Raw genomic sequence first — 20,903 nt, 5'->3', positions numbered from 1 at the left:
CAGAATAATGTTTATGAATAAGGTTGTCATTTCTAAGGACATATTTGTTTTTGGGTTTTATTGCATATAAATTTTGAAAGGATATGTTATGTTTAGTTTACATTTGTATATAAAACAAAAAACATAAAAAATATTTAGTTGATATATATTAAGAACATTCATTTCCAATAAAAGATATCTGGCATGAGTATAACGACCTTTAAAGTTTATTAAACGTGCTAAATGCTTCTGTTGCCGATAATAAAGTTGAATATGCGAGTAATAAAGTTGAATTAATGCATGTCTATTTAGAAGATTTCTTGCTTTATACAATACTCTAATACTTTTTGAAACTTTGTAGCACAAAGTTTTGGTATGATTTTTCCATGTGAGGTTTTTATCAAAAAAAAACACCTTGGAAATAAATAACTTTTGGTTGTTTTATTTGAACATTATAAGTATATATTTGAGGCATATCGTTTGGTAAAATATATATATGGATTTTGGATGAAATGGAGTCCTTTTAGTTTTTTTTATCTTTATTGATAGTCTATTTGACTTAAACCAGTTTAAAATTTTAATCAGCTATTTTTATGTCTAGAAAAAGTCTTCAGATATTATTAAAGGACGGAAAAAGGAGTGTGTCATCAGTAAACATTACTGTCATTAAATTTGAGGCATTACGAAGATCATTAACATAAATAAGAAAAAGAAGTGGTCTTAGTAAAGAACCCTTGGGGAACATCACATGTTATATCTAGTAACTTTCTACCGGAGGATATGTATGTATGTATGTATATATGTATTTTTGTATGGATGTATGTATGTATGTGTGTATGTATGTATGTATGTATGTATGTATGTATGTATGTATGTATGTATGTATGTATGTATGTATGTATGTATGTATGTATGTATGTATGTATGTATGTATGTATGTATGTATGTATGTATGTATGTATGTATGTATGTATGTATGTATTTATAGTTGTATGTATGTATGTATGTATGTATGTATGTATGTATGTATGTATGTATTTATGTATGTATGTATGTATGTATGTATGTATGTATGTATGTATGTATGTATGTATGTATGTATGTATGTATGTGTGTTTGTATGTATGTATGTATGTATGTATGTATGTATGTATGTATGTATGTATGTATGTATGTATGTATGTATGTATGTATGTGTGTGTGTATGTATGTATGTATGTATGTATGTATTTATTTATTTAACTTTAACTCAAAGGGATAAAGGTCAAAGATAAAATTTATTTTTAGATCAAAGTTAGCTTTTCTTGGATCATCTTCTAAGGTATTTTGCTGCAATTATTTGTATATTTCCTTACATTTAGGAGTAGCTTAGATAACTTATTAGCTTCTTATTTTGAAATAAAGTGGGCTAAATGTTTTTGTAATTTTTTAAATTGTTTTTTGTAAACTTTAATATAGTTTTTTAACCGTATACCGCAGAGCCGACGACACGGGTTTTGAAGTGGAGGGGCACATCTGCCAATTTCTAAAAAAAGGTCCTCTAAATCTAGAAACTTCTTGGAGAAAAAGAAAAAAAAAAGGTCTCACCTCATAAATGGATTTGTTTTGTTGAAAATGTTGATAAATTTACTCTTGACCTGTTTTTTGACTTTAGGAAGTAAAAGTTGAACCATTAATATTAAGTTGTTGGGAAATAATTTTCGAAAAGTAAATTTAAATTAAGTATAATTTTAATTTTCAAAACAGACATTTTGTGACTCAAAAGTTACAAAATGTCCGTTTTGACAAAATCAATCTTAAAAATATAAAATGGTCCTAAAATCGAATAAAACATGATATCCATATTTTGTTTCTTGAGGTAAATTTAAAATTGATATCTGAACCACATATTTTTGGGTCATTTAAAAATGTAAATTTATTTTATAGATATTGACAACTTTCGTTTTTTGACTTAAATGAACTGGACTCGCGTACTTTTACTACACCTAAATTTAGAAATAAATAATCAATTGCTAAATAAAACTGAGTATTGATTGTAACTGAGATTATAACTATATTAAAGTTGTTAAGAAATAAGTTGGTAAGTAATAGAAAATAAAAATATGAGAAAAATTAAAGAATATAAAAAACAAAAAAACATAAATAAAAGTAAGTAAAAGTTTAGTTACAAAAAACAAATTAATAAAAAATTAATTAAAAAAAAATACAAATTAACAGTTCTTCCTTGAAACTCAATAATAAACTGAAACACCTCGGATTTCTATAGGAAAATCAAGGCCATGAACAAAATATAGCTACAGTCTAATCAACAAATGTAAACGAAAAAATTATTCAATTTCAATCAATCTCCAGAGCTTTTATAAAATCTGGAAATAGTTTTTGTCAACCATTAACTATAGTGCATTTGTTCAAATCTCTGGCTGTGTACCAAACCTCTGGCTGTGTACCAAATCTCTGGCTGTGTACCAAATCTCTGGCTGTGTACCAAATCTCTGGCTATACTAAATCTATCATACGGATTAGAAATTTGTAATTATAACAATACTTTTCTTAATAAATTAGACGCAGTTGGATGATCAGCATTAAAATTTTTCTTTAGTATTTCAAAATACAGCAAAAACTATCTGCATTCCTACTTTAAAATTGATGACGTATCTACCATCCTTGTTCAAAACAAATTAAATCTGTTTATCAGATTATTGAGTAATCCAACTTGTTTTTCCCTGATTTTAACTCAAATATCTGATGTTAATAAGGATAACTGCTTTATCAACCAAGTAATGAAAATTTGCAACCGCCTGGAGCTAATCTTCATTTAATGTTTGATTAAGGGGGAAAAAATCATTATCAAGCGTCGTAGCGATGACGTAGAAGGTAACATCGGAAATCTTAAACCAGTCCTTTAAATTCTGGAACATCAGAGAACAAAGAATGATATTCAAAATTTGATGAAGAAAGTATTTCAAGAAGAATTTAAATTAGAATTTTAACTTATAGTATAAACTATTAGTTTTATGCCCTTTGTATTTTTTACCTGTAATTCTGGGTGATAATGAAAGTCATTGTGTTATTAAACTTTTTTCAATGTTAAGTAAATGAGTGTACAACGTACTTTCACTGAAATATTTTTAACATTTATATCCAAATTCATTGGGTTTTGTCTTTTTTTCTCTAAGATTTCTTTAAAAACTTTCTTCATGAGGCAAGTAAACAAATTTGACAAGTTCATTATTATTATTTAACTTTGCTGTTTAAATGGGCAAAAAGGATACATTGGTCGGATTTGGTTAATGCTAGATAAGTGCTCATGTTTGTGCCACAAATTAAAAAGAAAATTAAGGATTTTGACAATCGGAGTTGTCATGATATTGTTTAATAAATGTTCAACATAAACAACAGTAAAACTTTACATCAGTTGTTTTTTTTAGCAACACTCATTCAGAGAGTTTTTTAACTCATTTTTTTTATCTTTTTTTTTATTCGAAAAAATACCACAGACCAAGCCACTATGACCTGGGGTGGGATGGGATAACTAATTCAAAATTTCTGATTAAAGCATGTGTGCGTACAATACTTCGCAAATACGCAATTAAATATAAATTTTTATTTTGGTAATAACTGCTATGCACAAACAATATTAATTGAGTTACTTTTTTTGTTTGTTTGATAGTTGGCAAAAAACAGGTACGTCAACCACCCTTTAGGTTAAGAAGCTCATTAATTAGGCCAGGTGAATTTAAAAAAAGCAATTGCTTTTACTCAGCTTTTTTGGAGTAGTTGCGCAGCTTTACGTGAATAAGCAAAATTGCAAAGAATTTTATTCTCGTAAAGCTGACATATAACTAAATAATAAAGCTGACATAAAACTAATAAAGTTGAACTCTAAAAATCTTTTTTATTAACCCGGCCTTAAGCAATACTGTTAATTTAAAATAACAATTTTACGTAATTGCAGACTTTTTATTTGTGCTAAACAATTTTTTTTTGATAAATATCATTATATTTGGCGCGTGTGAGGGTAGTATATATATTCAAAGTGCTTTTTATTTGGTTGCTATAGATACCATATTTTTTAAAGGAACAAGTTCTCTATTAAGGGTGTGATAATCGCAACAATAACACCAATATTTCAAAAATGTAAGATGTTTTAAAAATAAAACTAATCGAATAAAAACATCGCAGTTCCAAAGTACTTTAAACCGATATCGAAAAAACGCTTTACAATGTGATGCAAAGATTGAGGACATAGTTGCGATATAACTCGATATAATTCAAGATTCAAAAGACAAAGCAAACGTCCCTAACTTGCAGCTAAGATTTCTAACTTAGCTGTAATGGCAAGGCAAGTCAACTCAACTTTACCTCAAAAAATTTTAGAAATTTTATTGAGACCAACTTCAGTAACTTGTACAAATAAAAATTAATATGAATATTTTATAACTGATTAACCAATTTTTAGACAAATAACTAAAGCTAAAATAATTACACATTTGACCTTTAATTTATGGCATTGTTTTAATGAATTTTACACTATTTTTTAAAACTTTTTTAATTAATTGGTTCATACGCTTCAACATTTAATTATGTAAAAACATTAAAACATTTGTCTCTCCATCATAGATAAAAATATATGAAGCCAATTAAACTTAGTTCTGATGTGATGGTAAGATAATTTATAAAACCACTTAGAACTAGTTTCAATGTGATGGTGATGATAATTTAAGATCTGATCTGATTAGATGATAACAAATCTGATCTGATTAGATGATAACAAAATGCTATTTTTCTTGTTTTCAAATTTCAAACAACACTAATTCATAGTAACCAAATAAAAAACACCTTCAATCGTAAAGAACAAAGTAGAATATCAAATACTTAAAACATATTTAAAGAACATAGGAGAACACCAAACGCTAAAAAACACATTTTATTAACAAAGGAAAACACCAACTACTTAGAACACATTGAATGAATGAAGGAAAATACTTAAAACACATTTACATAAAAAGTTTTATAAAAGTTTTATAGTTACCACAGCTTTAGCGATAAACATTATTTATTAGCGATAATTATGTAAACATTATTTATTATATAAACATTTAAATAAGTTTATAACTTGAATATCGCAAGTTTGTAAGCAAATATGTAAAATACCACAAATTTGCAAAATTCATTTTAATAAACGTAATATTTTAAAAATATTTTAGAAATAATATTAATCGTGCCGTCTTAAAACAACTGAAAAAGGGTAATGTGTAGTCAGTTCCTCAAAATCACTGAGTTTATCAATTCCTCTTTTTCCCTCGTCACCCGGAAGTCCAATTTTACATTCACTAAATTCAACTGATGGGTCTTTCTCCAGCAAAATTATATAATCTGCTAAATCACGTGACCTAGGAACGTTATACTTATACTTTAAATCACCATCGGATATCTGACACTTAAGATTTATAAATTTAAATTTATCATAAACCACTTTATCAATATCAAATTCATCCTCAAGATTTAAACTTGCCATCAACAACTTAAAATCACATTTTCTTGTTTGAACATCTTTATCTATTGCACCAATTATTTTCTCAAAGTCTATTCCATTTGAACGATGTTTTTCGCTTGTTCGGACAGTGTAGAAGCAAGGTTGTAATCTATACGTATCAATAACAATTCTAGGCGCAAATAAACCTACTGTTGTTACCATATTCTCAGCTTCTTCTCTTGTAGGATTTATTAAAACATCACTAACATCTTCTCCTTTAAATTTTTTACGCAGTATATACATATCAGTTTCTCCGTCTTTGATATATTCGCTAATATATATTCCAAACTCAGTGGTAAGATCTCCCTGCTTCAAGCGAACTACATCACCTAAAGTATATATGTTACTACAAAATCGAAAATAAGTTTAGAAACAAAAACTTTTTATAAATTTAAAACATTTTTTTTAATTTTGAAGAAGTTATGTAAGAGAAGAAAAAACCACTATTAAATATATTTTTAAAACTATGCAAATAATAGAAAAATTTTTCTTGTCGTAGCACGTTTGCATCAAATCTGTCATTTAAAAGGCAACATGTTCTTAAAGTTTATGACTATTATTATTAATTTATTTTTATACTCTTTTATTTTCTATTCTGATAACTTAAACTTTGTTTAAAATCAAACTTACTTCCTCCAAGTTCTTGGTCATCTAAAATTCTGTCATGAGGAGGAAACTCATGAAATACAGCCATATGATATTTTTTAAGACGTTGAATGAAACCTCTCTTTACATCTGGATCGAGTAGTCGTTCTTTAAAAGTATCACCTTGAATATTCCAACTTGCCAATCTCAATTCAACCGGAGAAGAGCGACCGGATACTTTTAATGATACTCGCAGTTCTAACGGCAAATGATCACTTATGTAACTTGAAGGAGTCCATATATCTTTACAAACACTGTTTTGAAGTTCAGCTTTGCCAGCCATTTGAAATGCTTTTATACATTCATAAATAGAATCTGACTCATCGTTATCAGATGTATAAAGTGATGTCATGTAGTTGTTATAGAGACGCTGTAAAATAAATGGCATTACTACAGCTTCTGGCTCCAAAGGAAAATCTGGTCCAATCGCTTTTAAATTACCTTTTAAAGGTAAGTTAGCAATAATGTTATCAAATCTTCTTCCGTATACTGTAGTTATAGGGTCTTTTTCGCCGTATGTTAATGGCGAGTGAAAATTTTCTCCTTCAATCTGTAAGTTTGTTAGGATTTTGTACATATCGCCTTTATCGTCAGATCCTGATAACCTATCCATATGAAAATCTCCCGCTATGATTTTTTTGTAACTTGTTTCCGCCTGAGAATTAACATTGGCTATGTCTGCAGCAATTTTTGCCATACAAGCGCGTTGTAAATGTTTTCCTTTTGGAAATCTGACATTGGCTAAAATAAATGGATCTCCGGAATTTAAATCAGATTTTACAGTATAAATGACGTAATTAGGCTTATGAACTACTTTAGGTTGAGGAGCTGGATTTGAACTTTGGCTATCAATAACTCTTTGATCACCGGATTCTTGAACCATGTTGGGAGACTTTATAACTTTTTCCGGCTCAACTGTTTCTGGTTGTAAAGCTTTAGGTAACATTACAGTCATATCGGGACCCTGTATAGCTAATACACCATCTTGAGGTGTATACTTTGCTGTGTAACTTATGTGAGGAGTTGCAAGTTGACGTTTTAAAGCTTTTTCTTTGTTTTTCTTTGTTTTATTTTGCTTCATAAGATGTGCGATTAACGAGCGCGTTTTTTGAATATTTGTTATTAGCTTATCTTTTGTTTTCTTGTCAAAAATCTCGTAATAGCTTTTTGAACTCCTTTTAATATTATGGCTTTTTGGTTCTTTTTTCCCAAACTTAAATATATTAACTTTTTTATTAGTATTATAGTGATTATCATCAGAGTTCATGATGTCTTGAAATGTTAATTTTGGAGTTGTAGAAATGTTGCTAATTTTTAGATTTAATCCATCGATTTCTTTTTTAAAGTTTATTAAATGTCCATCAATAATGTTTAAAATATCTTGACTAGTTAAATCTTCTGTTTTACTTGATTTTATTTCAAGATATCGTTGGTTATTTAAAGAATTTTGTTTTTTATCTCCAGAAAAACTTTTTACTTTTTGTTCTTCATTATTTTCAATATTATCGTCTAACTTTTTTATTTCTAAAACTCTAGCAACAAATTTTATGAACTGATCTTGACTTTGTTTATCAAGACCATCAAGTGCAATAGCTTTAATGTTTTCATCTAATCTGGCATGAGTATTATCGTTTTTTAAAAATCTTAATATTTGAGAAGCGTCGTCGATATATCTTCTGGTGCGCTGAAAATATTTCCTAAAATACCTGTTTACAGAATGTTTTTTAAATTCTATTGATTTATTTGCATTTGAATGCCTTTCCATCTTTTGAACACTTTTTCCTTCAACACTCCTTTTTATATTAAGATCATCAAGACTTTCACATGATCCTGTTTTCTTAATACTATATGAAATAAATATTATTAATAAACTTTATATAGTATACAATATATATATATATATATATATATATATATATATATATATATATATATATATATATATATATATATATATATATATATATATATATATATATATATATATATATATATATATATATATATATATCATTATAATCATTTATAATCATTGCTATATGAAAATGCTATAGGAAATTATAAAGATTGCCCAAAGACTTTTATTAAATGTATTAAAAAAATACGTTTCAAAAAAATTTTATGTTAAGTCTCAAATACAACAAAATGATAATTTTTTCTTCTTTAAAAATACTATTTTTCAAACTTTTAAATATATACGCTTTATTTAAAACCCAATATGGCATATTTTAATAAAACCTTTTTTTTTTTAATAATATTAGAGACCCGTTAAAGTTTAAACTTAAAATTTAAGAGCGTTTAAATTTTTCCAGAACATTTCTGATATGAGTGGACAACTTTTCCACATCTTTAAGGTGTGCAAATTTAAGCGATAAAGCGTGCAACTGCATTAGTATCCTCAAATTATTAGAACGGTTTTTACAGATTAGAACTCTTATAATATAACTATAATATAACTCTTTTGTAAACAACAAAAATTGTAGATACTCAAGAACGGTTGCAACCTTTTTCTCTTAAATATAAGAATTTTTTGTAACTGCAAGGCCGTAGACAACTTTTTTTAATGTTTGAGCTAAGCAACTTTGTAACATAAAGAAAACTTCATATTAATACTCTTTTATTACCTTATAAAGTTTACACCATCTTCAAATTGAGGGGGGGGAGGGAGATGTAAACTTTATAAGGTCATATCAGTCGATCAAAATAAGATTATTGAACTTAATTTGAAATTTGTCGATAAATATAAATAAAGTTTAAACTTAATAGAAAAATAACAAACTTGATTCATTGCCCTCCTATTTGGGGCGGGGGAGGGGGGAGGGCTAACGTTTGGGTGGTTTTGTTGTTCCCAGTCTCCAATCACCGCAATTTTTTGCATAGCATCCTCATTCCTCATATCTATGAACATACTTAAATATGGAGTTTTCTTCATTTTTTAAAGTTGCTTAGCTCAAACATCAAAAAAAGTTGTCTACGGCCTTGAACTGGGAATAAGATACCCTTAAAAGTAAACTTAAGTTAAATAATTTCAACTAAATAGTATAGCAACTTTATTGAAGAATTTGAGGCATATATCTTTTTTTATAACTTGCATAAAAATGCAAGCTAGTTATTTAAGGTAAAGATTCAAAAGGAATATACTCGCGCCACCCTAGACCTGTCCCTGTATAATGTGTTTACACGTGTGTGCTATGTATATGGTTAATGTATATATAAATATATATATATATATATATATATATACATATATATATATATATATATATATATATATATATATATATATATATATATATATATATATATATATATATATATATATATATATATATATGTATATAATATTCAAATTCCAAGATATATATATACTTTGGAATTTGAAAAATCTTAGAAATCTTGAAAAAAAGTTTAATGTATTTATAAATATTTATATATCTTGGAATTTTTTAAAAAGTTTGGATTTAGCATTAATTAGTTTTGATGGGTTGTTAATATTTAATAATAATAATAATAATAATAATAATAATAATAATAATAATAATAATAATAATAATAATAACAACAATAATAACATACTGACAGGGCCGTACCGAGCCAATTTTGCGCTTCGGGCAAGAAAAGAAAATTGTGCCCCCTCTTCCCCTCCCTTCCCCCTCCCCCTCCTTAAAAAAAAAGAAGAAAATTAAACGAAAAAAATGATTTATTGATTACAAAATTTATCACATCAAGTTATAAGTAAAATTTGTCATTAAGGTTGCACAAACTTTAGTTCAATGCCACTTTTCTGGCTTTTCTTGAGGCAAATTCACTAATGACATCATCAAAATCAATGTTGTTTGCCACTTCATTTTCAATTGAAATCATAGCCAAACTAGACAAACGTTCTTGGCCAATTGTTGACCTCATATAGTGTTTTATGAGCTTAAGTTTACTGAAACTTCTCTCACACGTAACAACTGTGACTGGTATGGTGAGGAAGATGCGAATAGCAATTGTTGTGTTGGGATAAGCATCGGTCAAAGAATATTTATGAATGAGCTGCAAAATGTCGATCGGGCTAGATTTTTCAAAGTTGTCCATCATTGCGGCAGCTTGATATTTAAAGCTTGCCATTTCTGACAGGAAATCGGAAGAATCTAAATCTGCCTTGTCAATTTGAGATAAATTTGCAGCTTTTTTCTTGAGTTCATCCACTGAACTTTTAGAGAGTGAATGCCCACTGAGGTAGCCAAAGTCAGAGGATACAGCAGACATCAGCCTCAAACCGCCACTCTATTTGTGTAATAATGCTGTCAAACGCAAGGTTGCACTGAGATCCGAATTCTGTTTCTGCTGTGAGAAGGTGAGAGTCATCTTCAGCTTCATAAAGTGCTATTCGCTTCACTTTGCGCTTCCTCTTAATTGGAAAGCCACCATCAATTCCGCTCTGGTTAGCTTTTTCTGTGGCATCTTTGATAATATTGTCCATCCCAACATCTCAAAAATTCTGAATGAATGCCTTCAACCATTTCATTTTTTTTACGGCAATGTCAATTGAAATGGTTTTTGACTGAAGCAGTTTGTTTTCCCGGTCAATTAGAGAAAGAATTTGACACCAGAAATCCAACAAACACAAAAAACTGAAATCAATATGAATGAGAAGTTCTTTTGCACTACTAACTGTGACAGCATTTGTCATGGGATTGTGGATAATGGATTCCAAAACTTGAAGAACATCTTTGATTTGTCTGTGCAATGGTGTAATTGCTTCTTTTTTGGTAGACCATCTTGTGTCACTATTTCCCTTTAATGAGATGGTCAACGTTTTCATCAGTTTTTCCCATCTTGACGTGAAGCTTGAAAAAAAATTAAAGGTGGCTTAAACCTTTCCAAAAAACGTAATCATGAGTGGAGAAACCTCAGCAGCATGAACACCAACAAGATTTAAAGTGTGAGCTGCGCATGGAACAAATCTTGCTGACTCATTAAGAGAATGGATGTGAGCTTTGACGCCATTGTATTTTCTAGACATATTGGCTCCATTGTCATAGCCTAGGCCCCGGCAATCGGAAATGCTTAGACCATCCTTCTCCAATTTTTCACTTATTTCTGTTGCAAGACCTTTTCCGGTTTTTTGGTGAGATTCAATGAAGTCCACAAAGCTTTCCTTAATTGTGCAGGTTTCATCACTGATGCGGACATACCTGATGATCTGAGTCATCTGCTCTTTGTAGGAGGTATCTCTCCAGATATGCATGATATCCAGGAGTGCAGTCAAACAGAACAGAGTAGTATTTAGCTTCTTTGATGTTTGACAAAATTTCTTTCCTGACTTTCTGCCCAAGTAACTCAATCAGCTCATTTTGAATTCAAGGAGAAAAGTAGGATGTTGTGGTTTTTTTTGCTTTAACGGACGCAATGTGTTCAGCCACTAAAGGATAATAATGGCTAATCAACTCAATTAAGCTCAGAAAAATGCCACTGTTTTGTTGACCAATGTCTTCTGTTTTTCCCCGAAGGGCAAGATTGTTCTTGGCACAGAAAAAAATTGCATCAACAATCACTTTTAAAATATCTCTCCGCTTTTTCATCTCTCCACTAATAACTCTCTACAGATCAGAATTCAGGGTCTTTCCTTCCTTGAGGTTTCTTTCAAGAGTTTTCCGATCAGAATAGCATCTTTGGTGTTCATTGTTGTTTTCATGCTCAGGAATTCTTGGGTTTAGTTTTTTCCAGTCACAAAACCCTTTAGAAATTTCTAAGAAATTGTTGGTTTTTGTTGTTAAAAATAACAAACAGCAAAAACAAAATAAAGAATCTTTTTTATTGCTGTACTGCAGCCAAGTGCGAACAGATTTTTTACCATTGGGATCTTGATTTTATTATTAATTTTACAATTTTTTTTTATCCCAGATGCTTTAGCTGACGAACTGATTGCTTGTAATATAATGAAGAACTATAAAAAAAAACAAAAAATGGTGTATGGATTGGTGATATTTCAACAGAATTAGTTTTCAATCGTTTTGAAACACCACAGTTTGTTAACTACGGTGTAGATGGTGCTACCACTAGGTTAGTTTACGCTGGCAAAAGAAAGACATATAAAAAAATGATTCGCAAAAACAGAGAGAGCATAACCATAAACCCATTTGTTTCATTATCAGGTGAGCCAACTAAACCCATTTGTTTTATTATCAGGTGAGCCAACTAAACCCATTTGTTTCATTATCAGGTGAGCCAACAACTTTTCACAACTAAAGTTGTGGCTTTTATAGTTTTATATTTTTAAAAAGTGAAAAATAATATTTATTCTTTTAGGAGAAATTTCATTGTGTCAGGTAATATTTGCTAGCAAAGGCATAACGAGCTAGATGGTACCACAAAAAGCTGCCAATATTGTAGCAGCTGCTAAGAGATTTGGTAAAAGTAAGAATGGTCTTAATGTTGATAATATGCAACAGGATAAATTTGAACAAGCTCTTTATTGATAAAACTGATGATGTTTGTCTACAATCTTCTACTCCGAAGAAAACAAGAAGTGCGACCTCAAGCCAGGAGGTTAATCAAACAAAAATAGCAAGGGTCACTAATGTGCATGGAGGCTCAAGATGCGCTTTCAAAAGTTTAAAGGAGAAAAACAGAAAAAAAATTGTGATTTAGAGGAGAGAAAGAAACATAAGCTCCAAGAAAAAGAACTGTTTTATTGTTGCAAACTGCAATGCTCTTGTGTAGAAGAATGTCTTGTAAAATCTTTAAAGGAGTGTTCTCAATCTCATTCCATTCTTAAATCTGTATGCAAAAAAATGGCTTGTCACATTGATAAAAAAAGACGTGTTTGCCTGATTTACATTTATTTTTTTGTCTGTCTGTTTGTCAGGGAGACCGGGGCAAGATGTCAACTTTTTTTGCTTTTTAATTTGTTTTCAAGGATATTAAAATTAATTTTACACGATCATGTTAGATATTAAATATATAACCATTTACTTATTCAAAAATAAAAATAAATTTTATTTTTTATGCCATTCAAAAAATATACTGTTATTGTATTAAATATATACTTTTCTTTTTTTTTTTTCTTAATCCTATTATTCAAAATATACATCGTTATTGTATTAAAAGCTAGATTTCCTGTTTTTAAGCTAGTGACCCCTTAAAAAATACATAGCACTGCAAAAAAAAAAACGTATTTAAGAGTTAGTTAATATTACAATGTTGGATTAGAACAAGTCTAACATTATCTGAAAATAAGCTAGTTGTAAACTTAAAATTAAATTATTAAACAGTTGGGGTTTTAGTGCATAATTTGAACCATTTTAAAAACTAAAAATTGAATTTGAATTCAATTTTTAGGGATTTTAAAATAGTAAAAGAGGTAAATTTTTAATTAATTTGTCATCTTGGATGTTTAGAGATATTGATTCAATAATTGTTTAATAATTTCATTAACATTAATGGAACCCAGAGCTGAAAGTTTGTGAGTTTAAAGAATGCCAGTAATCAATAGAGCAGGAGCTTCTTTGCTTAGTTTCACGTGTAGACAAAGTGTTTCAAAAAAGATAAAAAAAAGGTTCCCTCGTTGGACCAGCCGTTGTCACTATAGTGGCTTACAGTTCTTCGTGGGCCGCTTTCTATAAGTTCAAGAAAAATTCGTTTTCTGGCAAAAATCAGAAGAGGTGGCAGGTAAAAGCTAGTAGTGTCAATATAACAAATTATAGTTGCATTTCTTTCTCTCTCTGCTTAAACAATTTTAGAAACTCTTCTAGATCCTGTAGGACTGAGAATCATGGGTAGCTTATTAAGCACAGCTGATAAACCTGATTTATCTGCAATGTGGATTGAAAAAACAGGAAGTTTATATTATTCCCCTTGCTTCCTTAAAATGTTGAAAAACTTGCCTACTCTTGGTTTATAGAATACCGTTGCAATTGATGTTGCTTCTGTTTTGCGTACACTAAATTTATCTTTCTTTGTAAAATTAGCCGTCCAATCCTGCCATCTTTTTATCATTGTTGAACGGATACAAAGTATCATATTCTTTAGCAAATTCAAAAATTAGTCTTCTACACTATTTCTTTGTTACAAAAAATATGTTTCCCATTGCTGTTATGTAGAATTTTAAATCTTCCTGCTGTGCATCATTAAAAACTTCTCTAAATCTTCCTCAATGAACGGCATTTTCTAAAACAAAAATTAGCATTCTAGTGGAATAAATTTTAGGACTCAGATTTTATATATTGAAATACAGATTTAATAGCATTTAAACTAAGAGGTAAGGTTAACTAATTACTAGGTTCAAATTATTATTTTTCTTAAAATCTGTTCAAAATTTATCCTCGCATTTCCATTTATTTTCAAGCGGTGACGCAGTGTAGCTTCAGGTACGTTAAACTCATTTGCAGTACCCAAGGAGCTCATACGTCCTTCTTTGAAATTTTCTTGGGCAGAGGCCATAGCTTTTTGCTCCGTTTACCTCATAGGTTTTTCTTTTCATAGAGTCTAACCATATCTAAAATGTAAATGTATATACAACATATCATTATCAAACAATTATGGCTAAGTTTTAATAAACTTAACAAATAAAACTTAAAATCTAATAAATAAAACATTTATATAAATACAAATATTCGTTTTCCTTGCCATGAAAGAGGACGATTAATTGATCTTTTTTTGTTAATAGGTAGTCATTAAACTATTTTACTTATAAATGTTAAAGAGTAACAAAATTGCTTACCTATATCTGTTGCAGAGCTTATTTACAAATGCAAAAAAATTATAACGTGGCAGTGATAAACGATCAAAGCTTTACAACAAATACGAAAAGGCGATTTCTGCGTCTCTATACAATTTTTAACGAGTAGCTTATAGGAGAGCTAGTAAAGTCCGATTAATGCTGCTACCTAGTGAGAAACTGAAAGTTTAAGACGTCATCTTACCCCGCTCTACATCTTCCCCCGGTCTACCCTATGTTTTTTGTGTTTTTTTTGTTTGTTGCTGTGTTTTATTATAGACAAAGGTTCCTTTGATTTACTATAAAAATTGGAAACACATGATATATAGCAAAGCAAAAGTTATAATAGAAATAATTTCTATATAAACTGATTTTTAAAATGTTTTTATATAGAAGACGACGGAACAAGATGACGAACGTTTTGAAAATCCTTAGTTTTTGCAAAACTGTTAGTCATGGAATAAGTTGTGATTTTGAGCCCGCCCCCTCCAAAAAAAAAATGATATAAAATAAAATTTTTTTTTGAATTTTTAACAACCATAAAGTATAGTCAATACCTAAACGATCTGGAGTGTTTGGTTTTAATAAGGACTTTAAAATCTTCGTTGCCTTCATTTCCTGGCCAATCATATTCATCTTTCAATACAGTGTTGCACGGTAGACAAGAAAAATCAAGATTTGATGCCTCTTGCAAAACAATTAAATTAGCGCTTTGAAGGACAACGCACACAGCCTTAAAATAAGTACTGAATAATGTTTATAATATTAACATATATATGTATATATATATATATATATATATATATATATATATATATATATATATATATATATATATATATATATATATATACATATATATATATATACATATATATATATATACATATATATACATATATATATATATATACATATATATACATATATATATATATATATACATATATATATATATATATATATATATATATATATATATATATATATATATATATATATATACCCATTGGGAACGGGATTTAAAAAAAGTGTTAAAAAAGACGTTCAAAAGACGTTTATAAAACATCTTTTTTAAGTCCCGTGCCAACAAGGTATATATATATATATATATATATATATATATATATATATATATATATATATATATATATATATATATATATATATATATATATATATATATATATATATACACTGGCGAGCAAAAAAAAGTGAACAGTACAATTTTTCAGTAAATTATGTATTATTAATCAATTAAAAATATAATACATAAAATATAACATATCGCTTATGTTAAATACATATACATACACATATATACGGCTCATTTTGAAAAAAAAAAATTAATATTTTGTGTGGCCACCACCATTTTTCATCACTTCATTTAATCGACGCGGCATCGACTCAATTAAATTTGCTATCGTTTGATCAGGTATCGTAACTTAAACTTGTTTTATGGCTGCCCAAAGATGAAATATTATTTTTATGGACCTCTTTATCCATATAGTCCCACAAATTTTCAATGGGATTAAGGTCTGAACTTTGGGCAGACCGATTTTCAAAAAGGAAGATATTGTTATCCTTGAGCCATTTTTTAACTTGTTTAGACGTATGGCAAGGAGCATTGTCATGTTGAAATTTAATTTCATCCTCTTCTAATTCTTCCAGTGTGGGCAGCAAAGATTTTTGTAGAATACTAATGTATTCTTTGGAATTTATTCGTAATCCATCTTCGACTCTATGCAATCTGCCCACACCTTTGGCAGAAAAACAACCCCAAACCATAATTCCAAGATTACCCTTTACCGTTTGGTGAATAAAATCTGGATTTAATTGTTCGTTCTTACGTCTAATGCACATCTGTAGACGATCTGAATGCAAACAAAATCGTGATTCATCTGACCATAATATTTTTGTCCAGTCTGTGTTTTTATTATATTTTATCCAAGCTAACCTTGCCTCTTTATTGCGTGCTGTAAGAAGAGGTGCTTTTTTACATGGGTGTATTTTGAACCCCTGATCTTTAAGACGCCTCGAAATTGTCCATCGGCTAACCTTTTTATCATCAGAACACGTAAAAGTTTCTGCGATATGCGTCATAGTGGTTTTTCGATTTTTTAAAACATTCAATTTTAACTTGTGACAATCTCTTTCCGTCATTTTTCTTGGTCTGACAGAACCTTTTTTTCTAGCTGTTGTTTTATTTTTTTTCTGACGTGAAAGTATCTTGTAAACTCCACCAACACTAATGTTTACACCTTGAGCTTTCATAATTTGAATAATTTGGCGTATCGATTTACGGGACGCACTCATTCCAACAATGATTCCTTTTTGTTCCATTGTTAAATGAGGTCCTCTGTGAAAGAAAAATGATAATGTTTTTAGAGTAATATATGAAGAAAATATTTATTTAATGATAAACTATGTATTCTAAATGAATATTTTTTTTTCATAAGAATCCAGTAACATCAAAATATAATAACATAATAATATAGCGATAATACGAATAGAAGTTTATTCATGTTTTCTTTGAAAGATAAACGTAATTTCTTTGATAGTACGAACAAAAATAAACAAGCTTGTATGAGTTTCTGTCCAGAGCTCTTTCATTTTATGCGTAAGCAGTCGCTGTTCACTTTTTTTTGCTCGCCAGTGTATATATATATATATATATATATATATATATATATATATATATATATATATATATATATATATATATATATATATATACATACATATACATATATACATAATATATATATATATACATAATATCATATATTATAATATATATATACATAACATATATATAAATTAAATACATATATACATAATATATATACATACATATATATATATATATATATATATATATATATATATATATATATATATATATATATATATATAAAAAGCTCTATTTTTCCTCTCTTTCTCTGCACGATCTGGTGACACGTGATCGTGGTGACACCAGATCGTGCAGATAAAGAGAGGAAAAAGAGAGCTCGTGTAGAAGCTTATAAAATTTTATACTTTCGATATCAGTTCTTCTTCTAAGTCTGAAGCGAAGGACGACCACAAAAATGAAGACTTCAGAGTATCATAATTATCATTAGCTCAAATTTGATCTTCCTCAAAGCCTGAACGACGGAAAATTGCTTTTGCAACTTATAGCAACAAAGTTGCTATAACAAATATGTTTGTTACAGCTTTTAGCTTTCGTTTCTTTTAGCAACGGTGGTACAAACATTTTCTTTTTCAAAAAGATCCAGACGTATACCATAACCTCATTACGAGGACCGCTTACCTTGGTCGGCGTTACAAAGGCAGCGTGTCATGATCTCATTATTATGGCCACCTTAAAAAGATCGCATACAATGATGTCATATTATGGTGTCATAACAAAAATTGCATAAAATCATCATACTATGGTGTCGCTTAAAGGACCAATTTTAATAACAAAAAATGTTTCCTTCTTACATAAGTTATACTTTAGCATGAAGTATGTCGTGTCGCGAGTGAAATTATATTTTTAGCTTTTTTCTTCATTTGCGAAATTGAGTGTATATATATATATATATAGGAACTTTGGTAAACTGAATGTTGCGCTTCAAATGAAATAGGAAATAGCATTTAAACTATTTTATGTTACTTTAGAAAAGCAAATATTTGATTTTCTAGTGTAAGATAATGTAACAATTTGCGTATACATAATAATGGACGGCCCTCTTAAATCTTTGGATTTCGCAAATCCTTCTGGTTCAATAAATTCAAATTTTATAGAATAGATAAAACATGAAAAATGTTATTAGCAAAACCTAATAGCAAGGATCTTGACTGGCACTACAGTCAGAAATGAAATTCGTCTGTCTAAAGAAAAGAAAACTCAGAAACTTACTTATAAGAAAAAGAAAGTTTACAACAAAGATAAAAAACTAAGAGAAATTATTTGCATAGAGAACTTTAAATAAAGTTCTTGTATAAACCATATTGTAAATTAAATATTTTTATAACATTTATAAACTTCAATCCTTTAACGTGTGTGGTGCTTATATTAAATGAGAATGTTTTGCAAAAAACCGTGGTGATTGGAGCCTGGGAACATTAATAACATAAAAAGTTCTCTCCCTCTACTCCGAACAAGAGGACAATAAGTTATTAAAATGTATTTTTTTAGGCTTATTATGAAAAATTTAAATTCATCGTTAAAAGATTATTAAACGTTAAAAGATTATTAAACGTTAAAAGATTAATAATCTTTTAACGTTTAAATGATATGTCCATGTAAAATTTCTGTCCTGAAATTCATTTCGATTTTTTGTAGAACATTTGAGATAAAAAGAACATACTTAGGAGTTCAATGTCTGTTGTATTTGAATTAAAAACTCATATCCTTGGTTTCAAATGTCTGTTGTATTTGAAACATCAAAGTATTTTGATGTATCAAATACCTCAAATTTAATTTATAAGACTAAGGTATTTTTTAAGATTTTTACGCGGCCAATCTCTTTTACTCGATTTTTGAGTACGTGAATAGTGCTACCCAATTTCTTAAGTATGCAGTTCATCGCGGGTATCGCATATTTTGGTGTCGGTAATGTAAAACCTGTTTCTGGTTATTTTTAGGACGCTTAATCAAAAAAGTATTGCAATATTTCAAACTTTAATTTAGCAAACTTTTTTCATTGTTTATCGCACAGCGCTAATGTCATTAGGAATAAAAAAAACGTGTTTGCATGCAAAAAATGTTTACAAACTTATATACACGAGAAAAAATTTATATTATATTATATACACGAGATTGTTTTATATACACGATAAAAAATTATATACACAAGAAAAAATTTTGACTTGAGGAAGACTTGTGCAAAACAAGAGAAAAGAGAAAACCAATTACAGACTTCATAAAAAAAATTGGTTTTTTTGAATTAACCCAGTAAACACAGATTGGTTCAGAATTGGTAAATATTTCATCGAAATTGGTCGAAAAATAGATAAAACGTTTAGCGACCTATTATTGACTAAAAATTGACGCTTGATTTGAAATGTATATTTCAATCTTTTTTATATATACGTCGATCTAACGTTTAGAATATCGACTTACATTAGGCAATATTGTAAACCTTTAATCGGCCTTAATTAAACGTAAACATTTATAGATTTAAAATCTGCGCTTTAAATCTTTTAATTTATACGTTTATTAAACGTCAATCAAACGTTTACAATATTGACTAATATAAGTTGTTATTCTAAACGTTTGATCGACGTTTAATAAACGTTTATTATATTATAATATAGTAATACAGTCATTGGTCAGAAGACTCACATAACAACTTAAGTCACGCGGTTTAAATAGGTATAATTAAAACGAAATTTAAAAAAATTATTAAAAAATTACTTTTTATTGGCTAAATAACTAATTTAGATGCGTTTACAAGATTCACTTCCTTACAACAACTGAAAGCAAAACGACTGATTAATAAATAATAAACGAGTGTCGGGAGCTAAAAATGTAAAAATCTCTTATCGCGACAATCTACACTCATAAATGCCAACAACTTAATGGACTGATGTGTTTAAAACTATTGATTGCAACATTGCCACAGTTAAAAAATATGAGTTGCTGGTCTCTCGTTATGAAAGTCCTGCTGCAGGAACTTTTTTCGTTTTATAAACAGTTTAAATTCACTTTGTAAGCGCTAGTATGATAGTGTAACAGTAGGTATTCATCTTTGCATTAATCAAGAGTTTTAATAAATAAATTTTTTTGCTATTTCATTTTAGATGCATTTTAGCTTAATTTAGTTACATTTGCTAAAAAAAATTGGTGGAACAGAGCGACGTTACGAAATTTTCCATGTTTATTTTTGTCAAAAATAAACATGTCAAAAATAAACATGGATGGTACAGGAAATTTCGGAAACTTCCATTCTATATGTAAAGTTGTTATGTGTAAATCCAATTTTGATTTATGAATGTACATTTAAGTTATTTTAATTAAAATTAAAATTAATGCTAACTAATTCACCC

At 28.8% G+C, this 20,903-nt stretch overlaps 1 protein-coding gene across 1 annotated transcript in view; it reads right to left on the bottom strand.

The window, feature by feature from the left end:
* Positions 1–4,933: 4,933 nt before the first annotated feature.
* The window catches only part of LOC105849752 (uncharacterized), a 37,225-nt gene continuing 21,255 nt past the window's right edge, over positions 4,934–20,903 (bottom strand). Inside the window, exons 3-5 of the mRNA XM_065803601.1 lie at positions 15,425–15,600; positions 6,146–8,004; positions 4,934–5,844 (exon numbers count right to left, since the gene is read on the bottom strand). Of these exons, the coding sequence (XP_065659673.1) occupies positions 5,195–5,844; positions 6,146–8,004; positions 15,425–15,600 (2,685 nt within the window). The 3' untranslated portion in view covers positions 4,934–5,194. The remainder of the gene's footprint in view (positions 5,845–6,145; positions 8,005–15,424; positions 15,601–20,903) is intronic.

The sequence above is a fragment of the Hydra vulgaris genome, chromosome 08, assembly GCF_038396675.1.
Source record: "Hydra vulgaris chromosome 08, alternate assembly HydraT2T_AEP".
Classification (NCBI taxonomy): domain Eukaryota; kingdom Metazoa; phylum Cnidaria; class Hydrozoa; order Anthoathecata; family Hydridae; genus Hydra; species Hydra vulgaris.
Note: the sequence above shows the minus strand (reverse complement) of the source record. Positions and strands in the feature narration are given on the sequence as shown.